Source organism: Amblyomma mixtum, chromosome 9 (genome assembly GCF_055824585.1).
Source record: "Amblyomma mixtum isolate Tamu chromosome 9, ASM5582458v1, whole genome shotgun sequence".
Classification (NCBI taxonomy): domain Eukaryota; kingdom Metazoa; phylum Arthropoda; class Arachnida; order Ixodida; family Ixodidae; genus Amblyomma; species Amblyomma mixtum.
In genome coordinates, this window is record NC_143020.1 from 36526197 (window position 1) to 36547276 (window position 21080).

General features: G+C 43.1%; 1 protein-coding gene across 5 annotated transcripts in view; it reads left to right on the forward strand.

Annotated features, from left to right (window-relative positions):
• Positions 1–21080, forward strand: part of LOC149328742 (ATP-binding cassette sub-family C member 1-like) — a 61204-nt gene that overhangs the window by 33202 nt on the left and 6922 nt on the right. For 3 of the 5 annotated variants that reach the window (XR_016285482.1, XM_089559716.1, XM_089559717.1), the window contains 9 exons: positions 801–1045; positions 3002–3200; positions 4428–4644; positions 5445–5589; positions 8180–8345; positions 8948–9147; positions 13398–13524; positions 14670–14771; positions 18671–18817. Coding sequence is in view for 4 of the 5 variants with exons in the window: in XM_089559716.1 (XP_089415842.1) it covers positions 801–1045; positions 3002–3200; positions 4428–4644; positions 5445–5589; positions 8180–8345; positions 8948–9147; positions 13398–13524; positions 14670–14771; positions 18671–18817 (1548 nt within the window). In the remaining variant the exon portion in view is untranslated. The remainder of the gene's footprint in view (positions 1–800; positions 1046–3001; positions 3201–4427; positions 4645–5444; positions 5590–8179; positions 8346–8947; positions 9148–13397; positions 13525–14669; positions 14772–18670; positions 18818–21080) is intronic. The other 2 variants (XM_089559718.1, XM_089559720.1) reach the window with 2 other exon arrangements.

Below are 21080 nucleotides of genomic sequence, written 5' to 3' on the forward strand. Positions count from 1 at the left end.
CAGAACGGCGGCGAAATTTGGTAGATGAGCGTCTTGTTCCAAGTCAGGCACATGGATTATATACGAAAACATTTTTCGCACGCGGATCGCAGCCGCCGAAAAGTACCGTATTCTTTCATTTTGCATATTCCGGAAGGGAAAAATCTTTTGTTGCATTAAAATGCCGCATACCGCCGTGGCTCATGTGCCTTTTTCTAACCTTCTATTGCATTTTAGCTGTTTTTTGCAAAAAATCTTAGAGAGTGCTTACTGACACGTAACCTTGCCTATTTAAAGCAAGCAACAAATTCATAAACAGCTTTCTGACTGCTAGCAAATTTCTCGCATGGGTACCCCACAGGTGTCTAAAAATGAATATTGATCTCGAATTACACCTCCTCTAATAAGGCGAATTCTACTAAGGTTCTATCAGAACATACAACATTTGTAATACTTATATGCGCTTCGAGCTGTCAAACGACGGCAGAGAAAATTCTAGCCGTCTGCCGCACATTTCTGGCGTGAGCCTAAGATAATCAGAAGGTTGTGAACTGAGGACATAAAATATCAACTTTCATTGCGATGATAGAGTACACAAGTGTTAAATGATATGCTCGTAGATTTTTATTTCGGACTGCGCAGGAGACGAGCTGAGATTCACCCTTCCAGCCCAGACTTCAATCACTGAGCTTGTCGCATGCAGGTCGAAACGCCTTTCTTTAAGCACACAAGCAAACACACGTGGGTCTGCTCTTGTGCAAGAATCGAAGCACGCAGTATACTCAATACTGTCGTGATGAGTGCGCATGCACCTCACGCAGACCCGCGTCCTGGTGACCCACCGGCTCGCGGTACTGCCCCAAGTGGACAAAGTGGTGGTGCTGGATGGCGGGAAGATAACCGACATGGGGACATACCAGGAGCTGCTGACGCGCGGCGGTGCCTTCTCCGACTTCCTGGTGCAGTTCCTGCAGGAAGAAGAGGTGATCGGGGGAGTCCCCGATGAGGACATGCAGCTACTTGGGGAGATCGCATCCCGGGTCGGCATATCCAAAGAGCTAGTCAGGTGCGTCAAGGTCATTCGCACGGCAGCGGAAATGACTCCGTAGAAAAAAAAAAAGAAAGGTCAGATGCTGCAAGTAAAAATGCGTGCGTGACACAGGAAAAAGAAGATATGCTGGCGAAAACACCTTAAAATTATCTTTTCTGGTAGCCTCGCCCGTTTTCAGATGTGATCAAATGTTTACTAAGTTCGTCGCGAATAGCTTAGGCATTGGCGGAAAGGTTCTGTTTTTCGCTGTTCTATTTCACCATAAAGAACTGTGTCGTCAACGCAACTGCACCACTTGCAGAACAAATGGTTGCCGAATTTACCTCCAATTATCCTTATGCTGCACTAGCTCCGGCTAAATGACGCCGGGCTATTCTCAATCTCCTCCGTCCACTGGGCAATGTTTTTTTTATTTATATCTGCTTCCTGCCCGCGCTACTTTATGTCTCTGGAACGTAGTTAATAGTTGGCACTGCATTATTCTGTGAGGAACAGACAGAATCCGCTAGGTAGTATTTTTTGAAATCGTTAGCACAGCATTTCTTATAGAAATATTTTTTTACCTTTGTTTCATGGTTTCAGTAAGCTTGTGTATAGGAAGTGGCAAGGTTTGTCGTGATATCTTCCGTGACCTTAAGCTGCTTTCTTGTTCCCTGACCTTCCGCACTAGTTTTGCTGCTTCCATTCATTGCAAGGCTTTGGTCATTTTCTTTGTGTTTAGCTGCTGGGTATCCATTTCTACAGCACCGCGGTGCCCGTCACTGCCATCACACTTTTTTTTTGTGTAAATCCATCGCCACTTCATCCGATAAGTTTAGTTTTTTTATTCTTGCAACGCAGGACAATATGTTTTGTGCACCTTTGTGCGAAAACCTGCTGTTTTATGAGCCAACTGTTCTTTCTCAAGGATTTTTTTTCAAGCTTCGATTTTTTCACAATATATGCATTCTTATTTCAGTTAAGTTACCCCATTGTTATCTTTCCCACTTTTCTCTGGTTTCGTTCTACCTACCGTATTTCAACACCGGCAGCGTTTGGGATTGTTGGTTCACGAGTATGGTACATTCACCATGTAGCACACTGTATGTGCGTCTCACTCTCGCTCCTTATCTTTTCGAGTGCTTTCACGATAGATCTAGTGTGTTCGGGAAACTTTTTTGTCGCTATCTATAAAAAATTTTTTCTATACTAAGATTTTGCCAGCATTCTTAACAGCTACTGTATACCATAACTTTCATCATTATCATAATCATCATCAGCCTCACTGCGCGCTCATTGCAGGGAAACGCCTCTGCTATGTCTCTCCAGCTAACCCTAGCCTTTCCCAGTTGCGGCCACCATATCTCCGCAAACTTCTTAAACCCATCCTCGTTACTAGAATTTAAGCTTGCCATTCACGGTCAATGGACTGAACTTGTCCTCATTTCTTAAGGCGGAAACTCAGTTCTCAGGCGAAATTTTTAACTCCTGCACTCTCTCTTTTCGCTAACTTGTGAATCTCCGATGGCTGGGTTTACGTTTACCCCCTTGTGTCCGTAGTGCTTTTCTCGCGAAGAATTTTGCGTCTAGCCGTTGTATGATTCCTTCTCCTGCAAGTACCCTCTACGCATTCAGATCTACTTCCGATACACGTCAAATAACGGTCGCCTCTTTGATTCATGCACAAAATACCTTACACAGATTAAATGGGATCACAGGTAGTAACATAAAATCTTGAAAAGACTCAAATTAACACCTGAGAATTATTTTAACATGCGAGTGCAACACTTTGCCTTTCGCGCTGCAGTGCATGGATGCGGAATTCGGAGTAGGAATTCCGGTAGGCAATGATTTACCAAATACTTTCGTACTGCCTATAATGCGCATCAAAAGAGAACAATGAAAAAGACATTCAGGTTTTCAAATGAATGTGTGCGTACCTGGAAGGATTCATTCCACAGATCATCACTTTTCGCCCGCCTCAACTTGTAGGCAGCTCTCCAGGCTGAGCGGCCATGATAGTGACTCCGCTTCGGAAACCGAGCGCTGCGGCGGGCGTCGCCGTAGTTCTTCGAACCGCAGCGGCCGCGACGATCCTGTGCTCGTCGGAAGACGACCTGTCACTTCCGTGGAAGCGCCTCTTACAGCTGGAGCCAAGCTGACAGGGCAGGAGAGTTCTCAAGTAGGCTCGGTGAGCAGAAGCGCTCAAATGCATGGTAAACGCGAAGCGAAGGAGTGTAAAAAAGCAGCCGGCAGCGCTGAGCTGCCAAATGCACCAGCCTTGTCCACTGCCGCGCTGGCAATAGAAATACCAGTAGAGCGGGAAGTAAACAATAGGCTGTTTATAGTACTCAAAGCGCACAGATGACATTCGATTGCGTTCTCTGCATACCGACATAAGTCATGTGGACCTCAGAGCGATAGAAGAACCAGTTGCACTTTGGTTGTTCCCATTTTTAGATGATGCCATGATGTCAAAACCAATGACGCAACGTTAGACCAACAGTCATTATCGCTGTTTCTTCACTGCTAATACTTTCAGATGGCAGCGCCATGCGTATTAATTTCGGCTTTGCCATGCATCTTGGGGATACCTAAGAACTAGAGTAGGTGTTCATATGTAAAAGAAAGAGATGGCGCAACTACTCCTGTTATTTATTCGCACTAATTGTTGACAATAAAGCATTTTGTTCGACTTCGAACTTGCCAGCTGATGCAAACATGGAGATGAAATGAGTGGTTTTCTATGACTAGAATATTTCGAGTGGGGTGCTTAGAGCAGCAGGCTATTGTCTGTGTTTCATAAAGTAAATATTCATCGGAAGTAATTCTTCCAAGAGATGAGGGGCTGGTATATGTAAACAGCCCGTTCTTTCCGCGCTGCTATTGACATTACCAGACGATTGGCTATGGCTGGGGGTAACAAAGGCGTGGTGGCGCCATAAATATTGCGCGAGTAGACATAAGACTATTTGACGTCTCAGCCTATGATGTGAGGATGTGGCATATCAGCCACAGCGCTACACACTTTCCGGCTTCTCCTAGCAGCCACCAATCTTCAGGCATTCTACACCCAGCTTCACCCTTAAGCTCGCTATTGGCTTACGTGAACGGTGTTTTTGTTCCCTCTCGTTTTTCATGCACCCTGGCTCTTCCTTGCATATGCGTCTGCCATGGGCTCCTCAAGGGCGCAAACACACCTGAGCAACGCTAGAAAGTTCTTGGGGAATTTGTTATGGCGGCAGCATTGTGTTATAGTAATCTTTATTCGCAATGTATGCACCACAAACATGCTATGTTATGCAGCTAGCTGATGTCCAGGTCTTCGCGACAAGGATTTGTTTCTCTCTGCCACAAAGGGAATGCTTCTTGCGCGATGTGAATGTAATGGTGTCAAGGTGCGCGTCCATCCTTGCAGGTAAAGTGGTGGGTGTACCTGGCATACATCAAGGCCATGGGGAAGAGACTGACAGCACTCATGATTGTGTCGTACGTGTTCTCCCACACCTTCAACATCATGACCAGCTACTGGCTCAGCCTCTGGAGCAACGATGCCCTAGACCCCGGGCTCGCTACGGATCCGGTGCAGCGCAATTTCCGACTCGGCATGTACGCCATGTACGGCCTCACCGAAAGTGAGTATGAAAGTTGAGGGATAGTTGGCGTACCAAAGGGCAGATGAACCTTATACAGTGTTAGAGAGCAGGAGTGTAGTATGCTTTCATGGTTAAGCGGAGAGGCCAGAGCTAGATGTAGGATTTGTGATCAATAATTATCTATCTTTCAGTCAATTTGCCTCTTTCGTACTATTAAACCTAGTCTTTGAAACCGGAGCGTGCGAATAATACTGCATATCAGTTTCAGTAACGACCTATAGGTCGCTGTTATTCGTGGCTTACGTGCAAAACATTAATGAGGGGAAGTGCCGTTGCATTTGAGTCCCCACCTACCAGAGTACGTTAATCTTGGCTTTCTTTTTATCCAGTTTGCTTTCCTTTCTCGTGTGGCGGCTCGATAGTGACGTAGACTTTTGCGCATGATATCACACTGTGTTTCGCAGAAGCACGATCATGCTTTCATTTGTTTACATAGACGTGTTCTTGCCTCTATTTTAGCCGGAACGGCGACAAGAAAAATGTATTTGGGGGGCTCAAGGTGTCTCGCTTTATTAAAAAAATTGTTGATGATAAGTCGCCACAATTGCTGCAGAGTATCGGTTATCTTCAGCGTTCTCCAAGGACAGAGCAGCCGCTACTGCTGACGGGATCAGACCGTGGGAGCGGGTTATATTATCGAAGCTGTGGATTAGAGTGACACGCCACACCCCGTTCCAGGTCGAATCCAGAAATATTAGTGTGTCATGCTGCAAGAAACGCATGCTCTATACTTAATAGGCGTGGAAGTTTGTTCAATTATCTTCCATCGTTTCTCACAGCTGCCTTCATTCTGGTGGGTACCATATCCCTCAACTTGGCCGCCATTCAAGGCAGCAAGGTTCTGCACGCTGATATGCTTCAGCGGGTCCTGCGGTCTCCGATGTCCTTCTTCGATACTACACCTATGGGCAGAGTTCTCAACAGGTATGTGCTTTGTCACTCGCTTTTACGCCAATGCCGCTTCGAATGTAAGAGGCATACCCGCTGTTAGAAATGGAGCGCTACAGACACCGCACTAAAAATTTCGCGACACAACTTAACGTGTGCGGTGGGAACGTTGTTTATGTATATCTCTAAATTGTTGACGCTTGCATTTCTACCACTGACCAAAACCAACTACCAGACTCTTTTATCCAATAGCTTCTTTCAGTTTCCAGATTTTTTGTTGTTAGCTTAATTTGCTCTGGTTGGGGCAGTTTATTCAGTGCACTTGTCTTGTAAATCTGATCAGTTCGACAACAGTTTTACCTTGTTGCAAATGATTAGCCTGTCATAGTTTTCGAATGAAGTTAACGCAAAAAACGGACAAGGGACAGGAAGAAGGACACATAAGACATTCACGAGCACTGTGTCCTTTCTTTCTGTCCCTTGTCCGTTTTTTGCTCTAACTTCTTTCGAAAAATGCGTCACTAACTAGCCCGGCAGCTTGCTCTCCTGTTCTAGCCTGTCTTAGCTCTGCATTTTTGTGACGACTTTGTTTAGAGAATCTCAAGTCACTGTATCCGCTGCCAGCATATTTCCTCTGTACAGTGCGTAACTGAGATAGGTATTATTCTGCTATATTTAACTCTTCGCTTTCTGCTCATTTATAGTGGGTAAGGTGGACAGGAAGCTCGCTTATGCTTCAAGGATGGCTAGCGTAAACTAGAAAACGAGAGAATATTTATTGGAAATAAGCAAACATAATACATCGATAGATCTACTTCTGAGACCGCTCTCTATTATTGCCTGCCACTTGAATGCCTGATGCACGCGTCAAAAACTTACTTATATTTTGCAAAGCTTAACAGAAACTGTTTTTTATTCCCAAGTGCACCAGTGCTTGAAAAAGGTCATAACACAATATAGGCATACCCAACAATTGAGGACAAAAGCATTTTTCAGCTGGAAACCATTTATGAACAAAAGTTTTTTCATATAATGTAACTTTTAACCATAACAATCATTATATCCGCAGAACACCCGAAAGTAGTCTGGCAAATTTTTTCTTTTAACATTTATGCTATCGTTCAAAGCAGTCTCTATTAGTTTTTAATTGCTGTCTTAACTGCTCGATGTGATCCATGGAAACACTTTAAAAAAGGCTTTGCTACGTATCAGAAGAATGAACCATTACCTTCACTATTTCTATGACAGTATCTTACAATTTTCCTATGTTCAAAATCTTTCTCAGAGAATTTTGAACATCAGTCTATATGAAAAGCTATCAATAAGAACGCGCAAAAGTAACTTTTGTGACTCTTTTATTTGGTTTGTTTTTTTATGGGATTTGACGCCCCAAAGCGACTTATTTTATGAGGGACGCCGGTATCTTATTTAATAAGTTGCCAAGTCAACATGAATACGGCGACAATATGAAAATGTCGACAAGTGGTAAACCAACAAAAACAAAGAAGGCACTCAAGTGTGTGTTATCGTCCTGGGGTATTCGCAGCTTTTTGCAGCCCCTGAATATTTTAGTTATCAGGGATGCTCGCAGTGCATTTGGTGGTTTTTTCCACTGCATAAGTGGCACACACCCGAGAGCCCAGCAACCATGTACTCGTTCTTAGCCTCTCTGTGCACTTCCAACGGAACAATGGATTTGTTGGATTTAAATAATTAGCTTCATTTACACACCCGAGATTTGTCAGTTCCATTCGAAGAAAAGTTCGCCACAAAATTAAGCAATGACACCGGCAAGAAAGTCAGAAGTTCTTTTGCGCCCTTAACAATTGACCTGACCCGTGCATTGTAAACCTATGTTGCCCCACAGAATAACACGTTCGGACGCAGTAATTGTTTATCATGCCGTCCTACTCTGGGAATTGCTACTACCCAGGTTGATCAAGTGCGTGTGGAGTATTTTTTGAACACGAATACAATCCTTGCAGGGGAAAAAGAACATATTTTTCGAGCAAAGAAACGTCACATTGCTCACACACGTCATGATGTTCGCTCACCAAGGTTGCGAGAATTTGATACCGCGACACTTGTTGTTGGGCTAGTTGGTAATACATACTTCTGAAGGAACCAGCGCACAAAACACAACGGACAAGAAAAAGGTGGTACACGACGGACAGGAGCGCTGATCAGCGCTCCTGTCCGTCGTGTACCACCTTTTTCTTGTCCGTTGTGTTTTGTGCGCTGGTTCCTTCAGAAGTTTGATACCGCGGATATGTATCTTTCTCACATCCGAAAGATACGAAAGCGCAAACCTGCCTGCCTGTCTAAAACCTTGAAATCTGTATCGCGCTACTAGTTTTGCAAGAGCTCTCAGAAATAACCTGATACATATTCGTGATGTTAACGTTTTCACAACGTTAACGTGTATTACGTAAACATGACTAATAGACGGCCCTCTTTAAACATGATAATTGACGAAGGCAGGTCCAAATTTTCTCTTTCGATTCCCTGTGCGTATGGAGTCAAGAGTAAGGAAGCCTAAGAAGCAATCCAACCTAGTGTCTCGCACCTACGTCGCTGAAAAGTAATCAGACTGCAATAATATCGTGTAATCATTGCTCTTCGACAGGTTTTCGAGAGACATCGACACCACAGATATGACACTGAGATTCAACCTGAGGATGCTTCTGATTCAGTTCTTCAAGGCACTTGTGGCATTCGTCTTGATCTCTATGGAGAACCCAATTTTCCTGGCGGCGGTCATTCCACTTCTCATCATTTACTCCATTGTTCAGGTGCCATCTCATTTTCTACCTGCTCTAAAAAGGACAGAGATGATATTTGCCGTCAGCAGTCTTTAAGGTGTGTTGTGGGCCCCACTTGTTAGGAACTCTGATGACGAATCTGAAGCTTTATAGCACAAGATGTGGCTTAAAGGCATCAATGTTGATAGACACTACAAGTGTTCAGTGGGGCATGTTTGACTAAAGTTACGTCCTTAGAAGAAATAAATGTTCCGATCCCTAAAACTCATTAGGCGGCTCACGCTGAGTTAAGCACGAGAAATATCTCTTGCATAAACACTTTCCTGTTCAAAACTGAGAAGAATAAATGAGCTTGGGTAGGGCGTGTAATGCGAAGGCAAGATAACAAATTCTCGCTAATGGTGACGGGCTGGATTCGAAGAGAAGGCAAGCGTAGCAGAGGGTGGGAGAAAGTTCGGTTGGCGGTTGAGTATAAGAAGCTTGCATGAATAAGGGGGCCGTAGCGGGCATAGAAACGGGCTAATTGTATGCTAAGTTGTCTTTTTCCTGCAGTGGGCATAATTAAGCTAATGATGATGATGATTTCCACAGAGGTTTTTTCAGGAATGATTGCCGCACTCTACTTCCTGCAGAAATTCTACGTCGCTACCTCGCGCCAGCTGAAACGCCTCGAGTCAATTTCCCGGTCCCCGATTTACGTTCACTTCTCCGAGACGGTGTCGGGCTGCAGTTCGATCAGAGCGTACCAAGCCGGCGAGAAATTTGTGGCCAGATCCAACGAACTTACCGACATCAACCACAGAAGCTACTTTCCCAGCATAGCGGCTGCCCGGTGAGCCTTTATATCTAAATATGACTGGTTGCATTCTTTTTGAGGTGATTCCTGCGAGGAAGTTAAGTAATAAAAGGCCAGATTTGATATAGACGCAGCAGTTGTAGGATATGGCGATACTTTAAGCAGCCTATGTCTAGGTGGAGATATACTGCTGCTATAAAAAGTACGAGGTTAGCAAGCCTCACCTTGTGCAGATAGGGCTTCCACCAGTATGCATTTTTGGGTGATTTAAACCCATAATGTGAAATTCAAATTATTGTAAAGTGCCATTATTTAGATTTATTTGTTTATTCTCAGTTTCTGTCCCGACGCTTGCGTTTGCTTTAAACAAATTAAAAACTAGAGTGAAAGCGCAAGATGCCCGAAAAAGGCCGAGACAGCGCTGTGGACGACCGGGGGCGGTGATGCCAGGCGGAATAGCTCATGGCTTAAAGTTTTGAAACACTGTCGCTGCCAGTTTTCGCGTATTCGTTGATCGCGTCTTTTATAAGCACGCAACCGCGAAAGCTCCCAGTACGGCAGACGCTTATGGTTCGGTGTATGACCCTGCCTAAAAGGCGCGATAGTAGTTGCCAGAGGATTCAAAAACAACTAGTTTTTCGTTGTTCTTTTCTATACAAGAGCATTATTGACTCTGTCGCATCACCAAAAAGTGGCCGGAATTTTTGTCCGCACGATAACGTCGTTCTCTGAAGATAGGTGTGTGAAAGTGTGATTGTAACACATAGTGCGTGGTAAACGGTTGCCGTGGGAAAAATTTCGTTTGTGGCCAGTAATTCTGTCATAAATTAAACGCCAAAATATACATTTAGATGTCAAAATAGCCAAGATTGTCAATTTAGTACACGCACGCCAGAACAGCCAGGGGCATCGCTGTAGTACATGGACGTCAGAACAGCAAGGGACGTCTTAGTATGTGGTCATTTTGCTTTCGCACTGCTCCAATGCGGGTCAGCGCAGTGATCTGAAAAAAAAATTCAAATATAAAATAATAAAAATGGATGGAGAAAAACAGGACAGGGAAATACTCTCGCACTGTCGCACTTAAACAGACTGAAGTGCAATCCTGTAATTTTGTTTTTGTCGCGAGGGCTTAGAGCTGGTCCCTCGTTTTGATATATAGATGGTTCTTTTTATAGCCTATTTTTATTTACTAATTAGGGGAGAAGCGGGGAATAGCAGTTCGAGAGAATATTTTGGGGGCTAGTCTGCTGTACCCACGCCAGTCAGTTTTGCATAGCTTACGGTGGCCTGGGCAGGTACTGTTTCGGATAGAAGTTTAGAATTTTTTCCAAGTAGCAGTGGGAATTTTGTTGCTTTTCTTTAAATGAAGACTCGGTAAATGTCAGAGAGCTTCTTTTTTGCCGATACATGCGGTCGGTTGCTAATGCTTTAGTGATAAGTCCTCATTTCAAACTAGTGTATTTTTGTACAAGCGGTTACGTATTACAAATACAGAGTGATGTAGCTGCCTGGTCTCTTGCTTATAACGCGCAGGCACTAAACATAAGATTAGATGGAACACATTATTCCTAAACTGGAAAAAGTGTGTTCAAAAACTTATACAATCTTCATGAAGGGAGCGATGAAAGTCTGAAATATGAGAAAGAATTTTTTTCCCGCAAAGAATTTGAGAGTCCTCAGGAGCATTATTAGTAACACGTGCATCTGAATTTTCCGCAATAAGGGTTCTGTCGAGAGTTTATGAATTTTTCTAACATATTTCTCCAGCCAAATCGAATAAATTAAATGCTGATGCGTGGCGTGATATTGTGCAGCCTAGTTCTTGTTTCGGCTGAATATTTCTCTTGAATTTTGCTTTCAAAGCTAAAATAAGGTGAATACGGTACTTACGATCAAGGCGCTATGGTGCATAGCTTGGCAACACGTATATCTTTTTCCTATACCAAGACAGTGCCCAAGGCTCATTAATAAAGCGTGCTGCTGAACGTTTCTATATGATGAGTACCAAGATATCATACGCTTCCATAGCAATTTGATGATGTCAATATGTGTATATAGGGCCGTTATGGACTATGCAGAAGCACGTTTAGAAACTTACGGACTCCGTATGACGTCCTGTTCAGTGTATGGAAGTCGTATGAGAATTATTCGGAATAGTTACGGCCTCCGTACAGATAAAATATAGATTCCATATATTTTTTAATATCTTTTTGACATCATATTCCCGTAATTCCATGCAAGCAGCTCATATGGAACGTTTCAGTAGGCTGTCTTACCCTAGAGCCACTTCGTGTTAGTGCAGCTGCTAAGCGTTTTTGACATGCAAACTGGCGAACATTTACTCTATGATCTTGTTTGCTGTAAAGGAGGTGTATTTGTTCAGATATATGATGAGTCAAACTGCAGCGCATAAATGTGTGCCACATGCTTTTAGCTGAATCATATGTCATACGGTGCCAGCAGGGAGGGTTCACAAATCCGCGAACATTTTTTCATAAAAATATCAAACGAATACCTACAGGTCCCTGTACTACGGTAATGCAATAATAAAATGCTATAGTGATTTATTACCGTGTATACTAAGTCGTGTTGCGTTGAGGATAATATTTCATTTCAGTACATCATACACGAAAGGTATACAAAAATGATTTAAAATTAGTGCAGAAAATTGCTTAAACCAAGAAATAAAAGCACACGCAGTCGGCACTCATGAAAAAGTGTTGCTTCTAGAGAATATGATCGCTCTTAAATTGAAAGCGCGTTGACAAAAAAGAAACAGTGAGAGACATGCACGTATCCAGAAGACCTCTTAGAATTCCGCGTTTATAGACATCGCGGAAACTAAATAAAACCAAAAAATTGGCCTTCGCATTGTTCTTTAGCCAAGAGTATAAAAAGGCCTTTGTCACGATCCTGTTATATATAGGAGCCTTTTTTACGGGCGTCGTTTGTCTTTCTTGAGCTGCTAAAAGTGTTTTGCAACACCTTTTCTGTAATAAGCAGATCCCCTGTGGAGTGTGTATAGGAGTTCACCCATTTGTTTTTTTTTTGTTTTTGTTTAAGACGGCACATACATAGTTCCTTTTGTTTACGGTGTTTATCTTTGCTAGAATTCGGATGAAGGTTTCAAAATTCAAATTCGGGTATAAATGGGCTTATTGTACAAAACTTCAACAATTAGGGTTTTTTTGGGCCCTTCTTTTGCAGCAAAAAAAAAAACAAACTTGGAAGGTATGCTTTTTGTGCGGGACGCAAAATTCCTCACTTCATTGCTGAATATTTCACGAACTGCAGTTCATGAAGTTAGATTTCTTTTCATCTATTAAATCACTTCTTCAAGTAAACTTTCACCGCGCTATGTAGAGCTTCGATTGCATTTAAAATCTGCCTGTCTTGTACTCTAAGAAAACGTTGATTTAACATCAATACACTATTTTAGAGATGCAAGAGCCCTCGAACAGGACATGTCATGAATAGCGGTGATACACGACGTCTTATAGGAGCTTAGTCAATACTGGTGTTTTAATTCTCGTTTCTAACGTCTCTTTTTGATCATACACTCAAATTAAGCCACCTCGTGAACAAAGCTTTAAAAGAGGTTTAAAAAGCTCATCTGAAATAACGACGGCAAATCCACTAGTTTTCGTTTGGTGCATGCACCTTTGTTCACGAAAATGTACGTTCTCTACGCCTTTCATATACAGATATGGTAGCCAGCAACTCAATCCCCTACTATTTTGTCTAGAAGGGCATTCCGCTGAGAAATCGGGTTTAACCCGGAATTTAAAAAGTGTGTTCGCGGTTAAAGAAGGTGCTAAAATTAGGTTTTATAGCAGAATGAAAGCCTCTACACATGCACAATTTTCCTTTCAGAATACGAACATTTCACGCATTAAGACCTTCGAGTTTCATACTGTTATTCGCTTTAGCCAGTGCGAACCCCGTATTACGCGTTCTGCACTTTATTTCCCAAAATTCACCGCATACTGATGAGTGTTTACTTGTGCATACTATCCAGGGTCGTTAATTTTCAGCGGTTACCTTATTAATTGCTATATTTTTGTTAGTCAGGGGTAAACAGTAACTTTAATAGTCGCATCGAAAAACGGTGTCGTCGAAAAGGTGTCTGGAAGTCCTATAACGAGCATCTCCCTTAATGTCTTTCAATAATTAAACCCATACGCCCGCATCATAATATTCAAGGCTTCCTAACAATATACTTTATAATCAGAATAGAAAGCAAGAGCACCATAGAAGAAATGCTTTGTTTTCTGCTTGTGCAGATGGATGGCCGTCCGACTGGAGGCGCTCGGCTACAGTATCGTGCTCATAGCTGCGCTGCTGGCCGTGTTCACCCGGGAAACACTATCACCAGGCCTCGCGGGTCTCTCCGTCAGCTACGCCCTTGCGGTAGGTGCAATGACCCTGCTTCTTACTGGTCGCATGATTGGCCACATGAGGCGACAGGCATGATGCTGAAGATGCTACGTCAGAAATGCTGCCCCTAAAATATTTCCCGCCTATTACTGGTGACACAGTTCGAGCTTTAAGAGCATAAAAAGCAAGAAAGGCAATCTGGTTACATTGGTATCCCGTCTTGTTTTGTAGCTCATGTGTACGAGTCGGTGGTACAAACGTTGTCTTCTAAAGAAGAAAGTAGACGTTTGTGTAGAAACTTTGCGTAGTTGAAATTGTTGTTCAGAACCGTCAAATGTGAATATTTGGCACCTTCAAAGTCATCCATTTTGGTCTTCTGTATCATTTATTCCTCCTTCCCTTCCCAACGCTATTAAGTTACGAAAGCAAGCGTGTGACAGGAATGAAAGGTTCCGAATGAGGAACACACATTGATGCTAATTTCATTCATATCTTCCTTCACTTTTATGAAGCAACGAATAAGCTTTAGGTTTTCACGCATGGTAGTTGTAGAGCAGCGTGTGTTGTGCTAGAATTTCATAATGTCCGAAAACTACACAATCTGACGTTTTAGTACACTTCAAAATCGGAAATGATGCAAAATACTTCTGCAATTTATTACGGTATATCTCAATGAACGTGAGCGCAAGATATGACCCTCATGCGTGCAAAAAACTCAGAACTTAGAAATATCTTTTTCTGATAGCTGCAGTGTAACGCGGAATGTCTTATAGTTGTTACAACTTATAGCAAAGCAAAGATTCGACTATCTTGCATTCAATGAGGACGTTAGACTTCATTTTTCTATTTAGAAATGCAGCATGTTACCTGCTCGGAAATCCCACAAAAGGATTTGGTATTTTCACTTATATTTGGTATGTTCAACTATATTTGGTTTGTTATGTTTGGTATGTTCATTTGGTATGTTCAACTAGCCCGCCAGAAGATACTTATGTTCACTTTCCTCTAAGCGCAACCGTTTGAAAAGACATTAGCCTATGGAACAGCTGAAAAGTGACTAAACATCTTATTCTTCTATTCTTTCAAACTACACTTTGTCAGCGTTCGTAGAAAAGATCGGCTTCTCATAACCCTGGGGTGACTTGCAATATCTTTCTCTGCAATGGTCCTATGTGCAGATCACTTCCACTCTGAACATGCTTGTTCGAGCAACGTCCAACATGGAGACCAATCTGGTGGCCGTGGAAAGGTGCTTCGAGTACACACGAACACCACAGGAGGTGAAAGCTTCGACGCGCACTTTCGTGATGCTTAGAGGGAAGGAAGAAAATTATTAACATATGCAAATGTATAGGGGCGAATAGAAGTGCGTGAGTTCATTGGGTATCACGGCGTACAACATAGTTACAGAGCACTGCAAACGACGGACGGGAGCATTCATCGGCCGTTCCTCCTTTCACAATGTCAACTTCATTGCCAGCTGGTTTGGGGCGAAATTCTGATTCCAGTCAAAGATATTAACTATTATTCGCACAGTAAGAAATATCTCTTGCTTTTATGCCGTTACATTCCTTTTACGTTGCACTCATATTACCACAAATAGCAATCCAAATGGTGTGAGCGAGAACACAGCATTAGAGTAGTCGGGTGAAAAGGTCTTGTTTTGTGTGGTGATGCTCACATAAGGTATAGTGGTGCAGGGACGGCAAATCCATTTTATATGATGATTGATTATCAGGAAAGTAAAGGCGCTATAACGGTCTCACTTCTCGGGGGACACCTAGGAGGTCCCCCTGAGAGTCGTGTACTTCCTTCTGTACAGATTTTGTTGTATTGACTATTATTATATGCGTTATTAAATAAATTTGAACCGCAACTGCACCGTGAGGTAAGGGAAGTATGTGGCAGAGAAAGAGCTGCCGTAGTGGACCGCTCCGGAATAATTTCGGCCGCCCTAGAATCTCGTGCACTGACATCACGCAGCTCACCGGTGCCTTTTTCATTTTGCTTCCATCGAAACGCGCTGGCCACAGCCGGGCTGCGAATCCGGTACTCCGGCTCACAAGCCGCGCGCACTAACCACTCAACCACGGCGGCTGGAGCCTCCGCTTTCCCCCGTCCGCGCTAGGTACAATAGGCCATATAAAGTGATCCTTACAAAATTCAACTATAAAAGCTACGTCCGTCAGAAATGGCAACACTGCAAATAAATATTTTGGTTCTACCAAAGAGGATGCTTATTACTAAAAGATAATTTGTATACTAAAGGTTTATTCTAAAATGGTGTTTTGAAAGAAGCCCTCCCCTAATTCATTTGCGATAGTGATGCTATGCGGAATTCTTCAAAGGCAAAGAGGGTGCTGTGGTCCCCTTTACCTCGTTTTCCCTTACCAAAATAGATGAAAATAGAAAGGCCGACACGTTGGGACGGCAAAAATACATTACCCTTTGAGGCGTGCCGGCGTTCTGTGCGAGCCGAGTGAGACGCGTGTCGGCGTTCTGTGTGAGCCGAGTGAGACGCGTGCCGTGCCGGCGTTCTGTGTCAGACGCGTGATGACGCGCCAAGTGACGTCAGCAGTAGCTCTACAAAAGCGAGCACCCGCATGAGCGCTGGGAGAACGCATCTCAGCTGTTGCCCAATAAAGTACTACGCAGTGTTCTATCGCGTCTTACTTGCCGGGACCCGCGAACACCGCACCTATGTAACTGATAAATTACCGGGCAGGTATTTTAGGGGGAGCATTATCCCTTTCCCCATTTTAATCAAGTTCGACCCCCTTGGGTCTCTTGGCTGTGTTCTGCCTGCTGCATACATCCCTCTCTCCACCTCTTCCGCATACTTGAATAAATTACCTTGGGCGCCTCCCGAAAAAAAAAATTGTGGTTGCATGCTTGTAATTTACGTATGGCAGCTGTTGCAATTTGCGGCAATTCTTAAACTATCTTCAAAGGTTGGGTTGTACGCCATTTTAAGACGCGTTATTTCCTTCTAAACAGCCCACACAAAGTTTAAGAATTATGCTGCGGTGCATCAAAAATGAAAATATATAAAATGAATTCCAATGTTTATTAATGCTGCTGAAATCCTTTTAGCCTACTTCAATGCGAGCGGCTCTGATTACATAAAAAAATTGAGCTGAGTGTTTTGAAATAACGCAAACAAAGCCATAAACGGAGAATTTTACTCTCGTTAGCCATTGAAGCGCTATTTCGTGCGTAGAAAATTTGAGGCAGTAAGTATAACAATGCTCTCTCGTTTTGTTTCAATATACACTCAACATTTACATTAACAACAGTTGATATAAACAGCGACTGATTACGCATGTGTGTAACAAATAGAACCTTGCATCTGGAAACAAAGCAACCTGTCATTTGTTGTACACTGAAGGTTTATCTGCTGCTTGAACAGCGGCCCTATCGTCGATTAATTCTGTACCGCATGTACTTAAGAAACCTGGCTTGTCTTAAGTGTTCTGTTGAAAATCTGGCAGATATTTACTCGTTTAGCCATCAGTTCTGTACACTTGAGCAATACTCGTATATATCGCTTAAGGCTAAACTAGTTTCAGAACTAATGATAACTGCAGACATAAATTAATGCCAGATGTGATAATCTGAAAGCAGCCCTGACGAATATACAGCTGCTCCATGAAGTGAGAGTGATGATAGAATATTTGCACCGATATACAAGTGAGAAGGCCGTCATTTACAAGACCATGCAGCAAAGGAAAAGACCATCTATGCTATAAAGCGACAAGGTGTGTGAATAAAACAATTCGAATACTGCACATGAAAAGAGAATTTTCTTTCATAACCAAACAATTATAGATAGCAACAGCGATGCGTTTCTTCCTCTGCAGGCTAGTCTTAGCAACAAACTGGAGCGGGAGAGTACCAGCCAAGTGGCATTCTATGTTGTACGCGGCTTTGAGATAAGACGGACCAACTAGCCTACCTCCACACTCCTGGGCCCAGCACGTTAGCGCGTCAATTTTACTGTAAACTCCCTGCCTGCTTAGACTTGCGTTGTCCTGCATGAAAAGCAGTGGCGAACAATGTCATAACTTGGCTCCTTTCTTCCTTCGGGCGAAAAAGAGAAACACGGGCACCGAATGAGTTCAACAGATCAGGCGAGCGGTGAGAATCTGCAGTGCTGCGCAGGAAACCACAAGATCCCTGAATTTGTTAACGAAGTGCGGGCGGTATAGTCTTGGTAATCATGATGTAACTTTAACTTCTGGCTACGATTTGCCTTGTTGAAAAAGTGGTATTTTAGGGACTTGGCGCCGGCGCCGCTAGGCAAATAGCAGCAACCCCTATGCACGTCGCGTCGCAAAGGCCAGGAATCAATCTAAAGATTTAGCTCTTTTTGCCAAAGCATGATTCTGAGAAGCAGCACACACTGAGATTGTCGCAACCTTGCTAGTATGTTGTAACTGCAGTGAAAAATTCTTACACGTTAGTAACGATGAAACGTGCACAGAAAAAAACCGAAAGGCACACAAGACCATGTCATGTTGTGTTTATTTCGCTCTTTTCACTTTTCGTATTTTTTTCACCTTCAGATGATTGGTCCTAATGTCTCGCTTCTCATAAATGGGCTGATAACGCCCATTGTTGCAATGATTGCTTGTCCACATACGCTGGCAATAATGCGAGCACAAAAATCATAGGACTTGTTCCTCACATGTATTGGCGGCTGATCTCGCTGTAATGCGTGAATCTGATCCTAGATCACATCACGATACAATTTTCAAAGTATTGAAACAGTGCTAATGTGATTTCTTTTATGTTCTTTTATTGTGTTAACACGTTGTGTTTACTTATATGCATCCTACCCCGCTAAAATACACAGTGTGGATTGCAGTATATGCTCAATAACCTATATCGACAATTGTTTCCAGCATTGTTTAAAAAAGTGTTATCTATTCTTATTTCACAAGCTGACTCCCCATTCCGATGCTCAGATTACATCTTGGGGCACCGGTGCGTCGAAGAATGATGCACAAAGACACAGCCGTATGGTGACAAATAGTGCAACGCGTTATTCCTTGACACCAGTTATGGGGAATGCTTGCAGCGCGGTGTGGGCCGCTGCTTGCGGTGCACTTCATGATTTGACAATCATTCTGCGTGACCCATCTAATGATTTTTAATGCCCCTGTGTCCACTGCTCTAGGCTCCATGGGAGAGGCGAGACTTCAAGCCTGAGCATTCGTGGCCGAAGGCTGGACGAGTGATTTTCAAGAACTTCTGCACCCGCTACAGGGACGACCTCGAACTCGTCCTCAAAGACGTTACCTGCGACATCAATGCCGGAGAAAAGGCAAGAAAACTTCAATCCATAAAAGAGACACTTGCAAGAAGACAGGGTCTTAAGAAGGCTAGTGTCCTCTATGAATATCAGCACTGGCTTTCCTAGGAATCCTCCCAAACTTTGTGAACCTCTACGGAACACACTAGAGATGTGTTGTGCGATGGAACACTCCAATCCCTGCGTTTGCGTAGATGTCACATTTCCGTTATATACATTCCCCCCCCCCCCCCCCCCGACAAAAAAAATGTTCACGACCGCCACAGCAGTGTCCAACGCGTAGGCGAAGCCAATGCGCATGTACGATGCGAATTAGTAGCTTTCTTTGTGATAGACCGCGTGTAACATCAGCGAAGGAGCCGAAACAACGACAAGCGCTGCTGCGTTTTGAGATAGAATTCATTGTTGGACGTAACACATACTCTGCAGCAAGAATATTTGCCCCCGTTTTACCAGCGACCTACGCCATGCTGTGAGCTACTCGTCATATAAGTGGCAAAATGGTCTCGCTATCCCATGTTGCACTTTGGTTGGCATAACATTAAGAGCCCGGCCGTCAAGGACAGATGGGCACATCAGTTGAAGGTTTAAAAGATTTATTTTACGAGAACCGGTAGCGAAGAAGCTTTCAACCAAAGATTGCATATGCGTCATATATTTCATGAGGAAATAAAGAGAAACTGAATTAATCGTTCATTACTACGAGCAGCAAGTTTCCGAGAATATAAGCGAAACACCAATTTGTGAATTTTAAGAAGAAAAGACCTCTAACAGGCCATAATTTATGCACAGAGGTATAATTGCGATCTCATGCAGAAGTCCCAGTAGTCGCTCTTGATCCCATTGAAGGGTCAGGTCGTTAGCTCATTCATTTCTCGCGCAACATAAATTTCACGTGAAGGAGGTACAATGGCCTAACGATTTTGCCCTTTTAAACCCGCAAGAAATTTTTTAAGCAGAGCTTTTTCCCTCATACCATTGAAGTTTGGAATTCGTTAGCTGCCAACATCCGTTCATTGTCGTTAGAATTAAGCTTGATCCTAGTGGTGCGTGATTGCTTTCTTTATTTCTTTGTAATCTCCTTTTTATTGATGTTTCTTTATATTTTACCCCACTTCTGCAATAGCCTCACCGAGGCTACAGTAAGTATAAATAAACAACCTCGACGTCATCAGGAAGGCAGCGTGACGAGTTCACCTCAGATTAGGTGATTCAAAGCATCACTCGCACTGAACACCGCACTGTCAACCTGCTTCAATCTATTAAGTTTCACAAGTTCAGACGCTCGTCACCAACGCTTTCAGCGTTGTTCGCACCAATACGGCACGCTAAATTTTATATTAGCATGACGGATGATCAGCTGACCTTTATGATAGACAGAAACAGCTTCTGACATCCGCATTTATTTGGAATAATCGTAACACCCCCGTGCCTATTAAAAAATGGGACAGTTTCATTCTTTTCGCGCCATTTTAACAATTACTGATAATCAGATTATTTGTCCTTTTGAGCTAATTTCAAACAAATTTCTGAAGTATATTATGTAGAGGTCTCAGACAGCTACTTCAAAGTTCTGCATACCGGTTTATTGTCCCTGGTGCTTTAGTCTCATATTTGTAGTACTTAATTCTCACGTGGTAGCTGTGCTTTCACTGTATTTAAGGGCAAGAACTTCTGCGATCATGACCATGCAGCTCTCAGCATCTGCATTTATAGCTTTGCCTTCTGCTTGAAAATGTAAACTGCTTTCTATGATGCTTTTCCAGGCTAGACAAGGATTGTCTCCCTTTGCATGCTGATTGCCTTGTTTCTCAGGCCAGCTCATTTAGACAAAAGGAGTTCCCTGGCAGTTCAAATGTTATACAGGGTTTGCGTCCAGACTGCGCTGTATACTGTTCTTTTTAACGAAATTTGTTTTGTTTGCCTTATGGCTTACACTTATTAGCCTCAGTTCCACGAGTTTCATTTTCTTAATAAGTAGATTGGCGCCATACATACTCTTACAAAGAGCAGTGTGATGAACCAGCAAAGCGTTCTGTTTTTTTTTATTCTTTTTTCCTCTATAGCCACGAGGCTGATCGTTTTGTTTTAGTCGCCCTAGGAATGCTGTACTAAAAAATCTTAAAGCACCCCCTGTTTCTGGGTTTGCGAATGACGCGGTTAATCACGGAGTTCATTTTCGGTTTTCTTAGCAAGCCATTGCCCTTTGAGCGCAGAAAAGAAAATGCAGGCAGAGTTTCCAGAGTAGAATCTGTGAGCCGAGCATAGTTTCTCG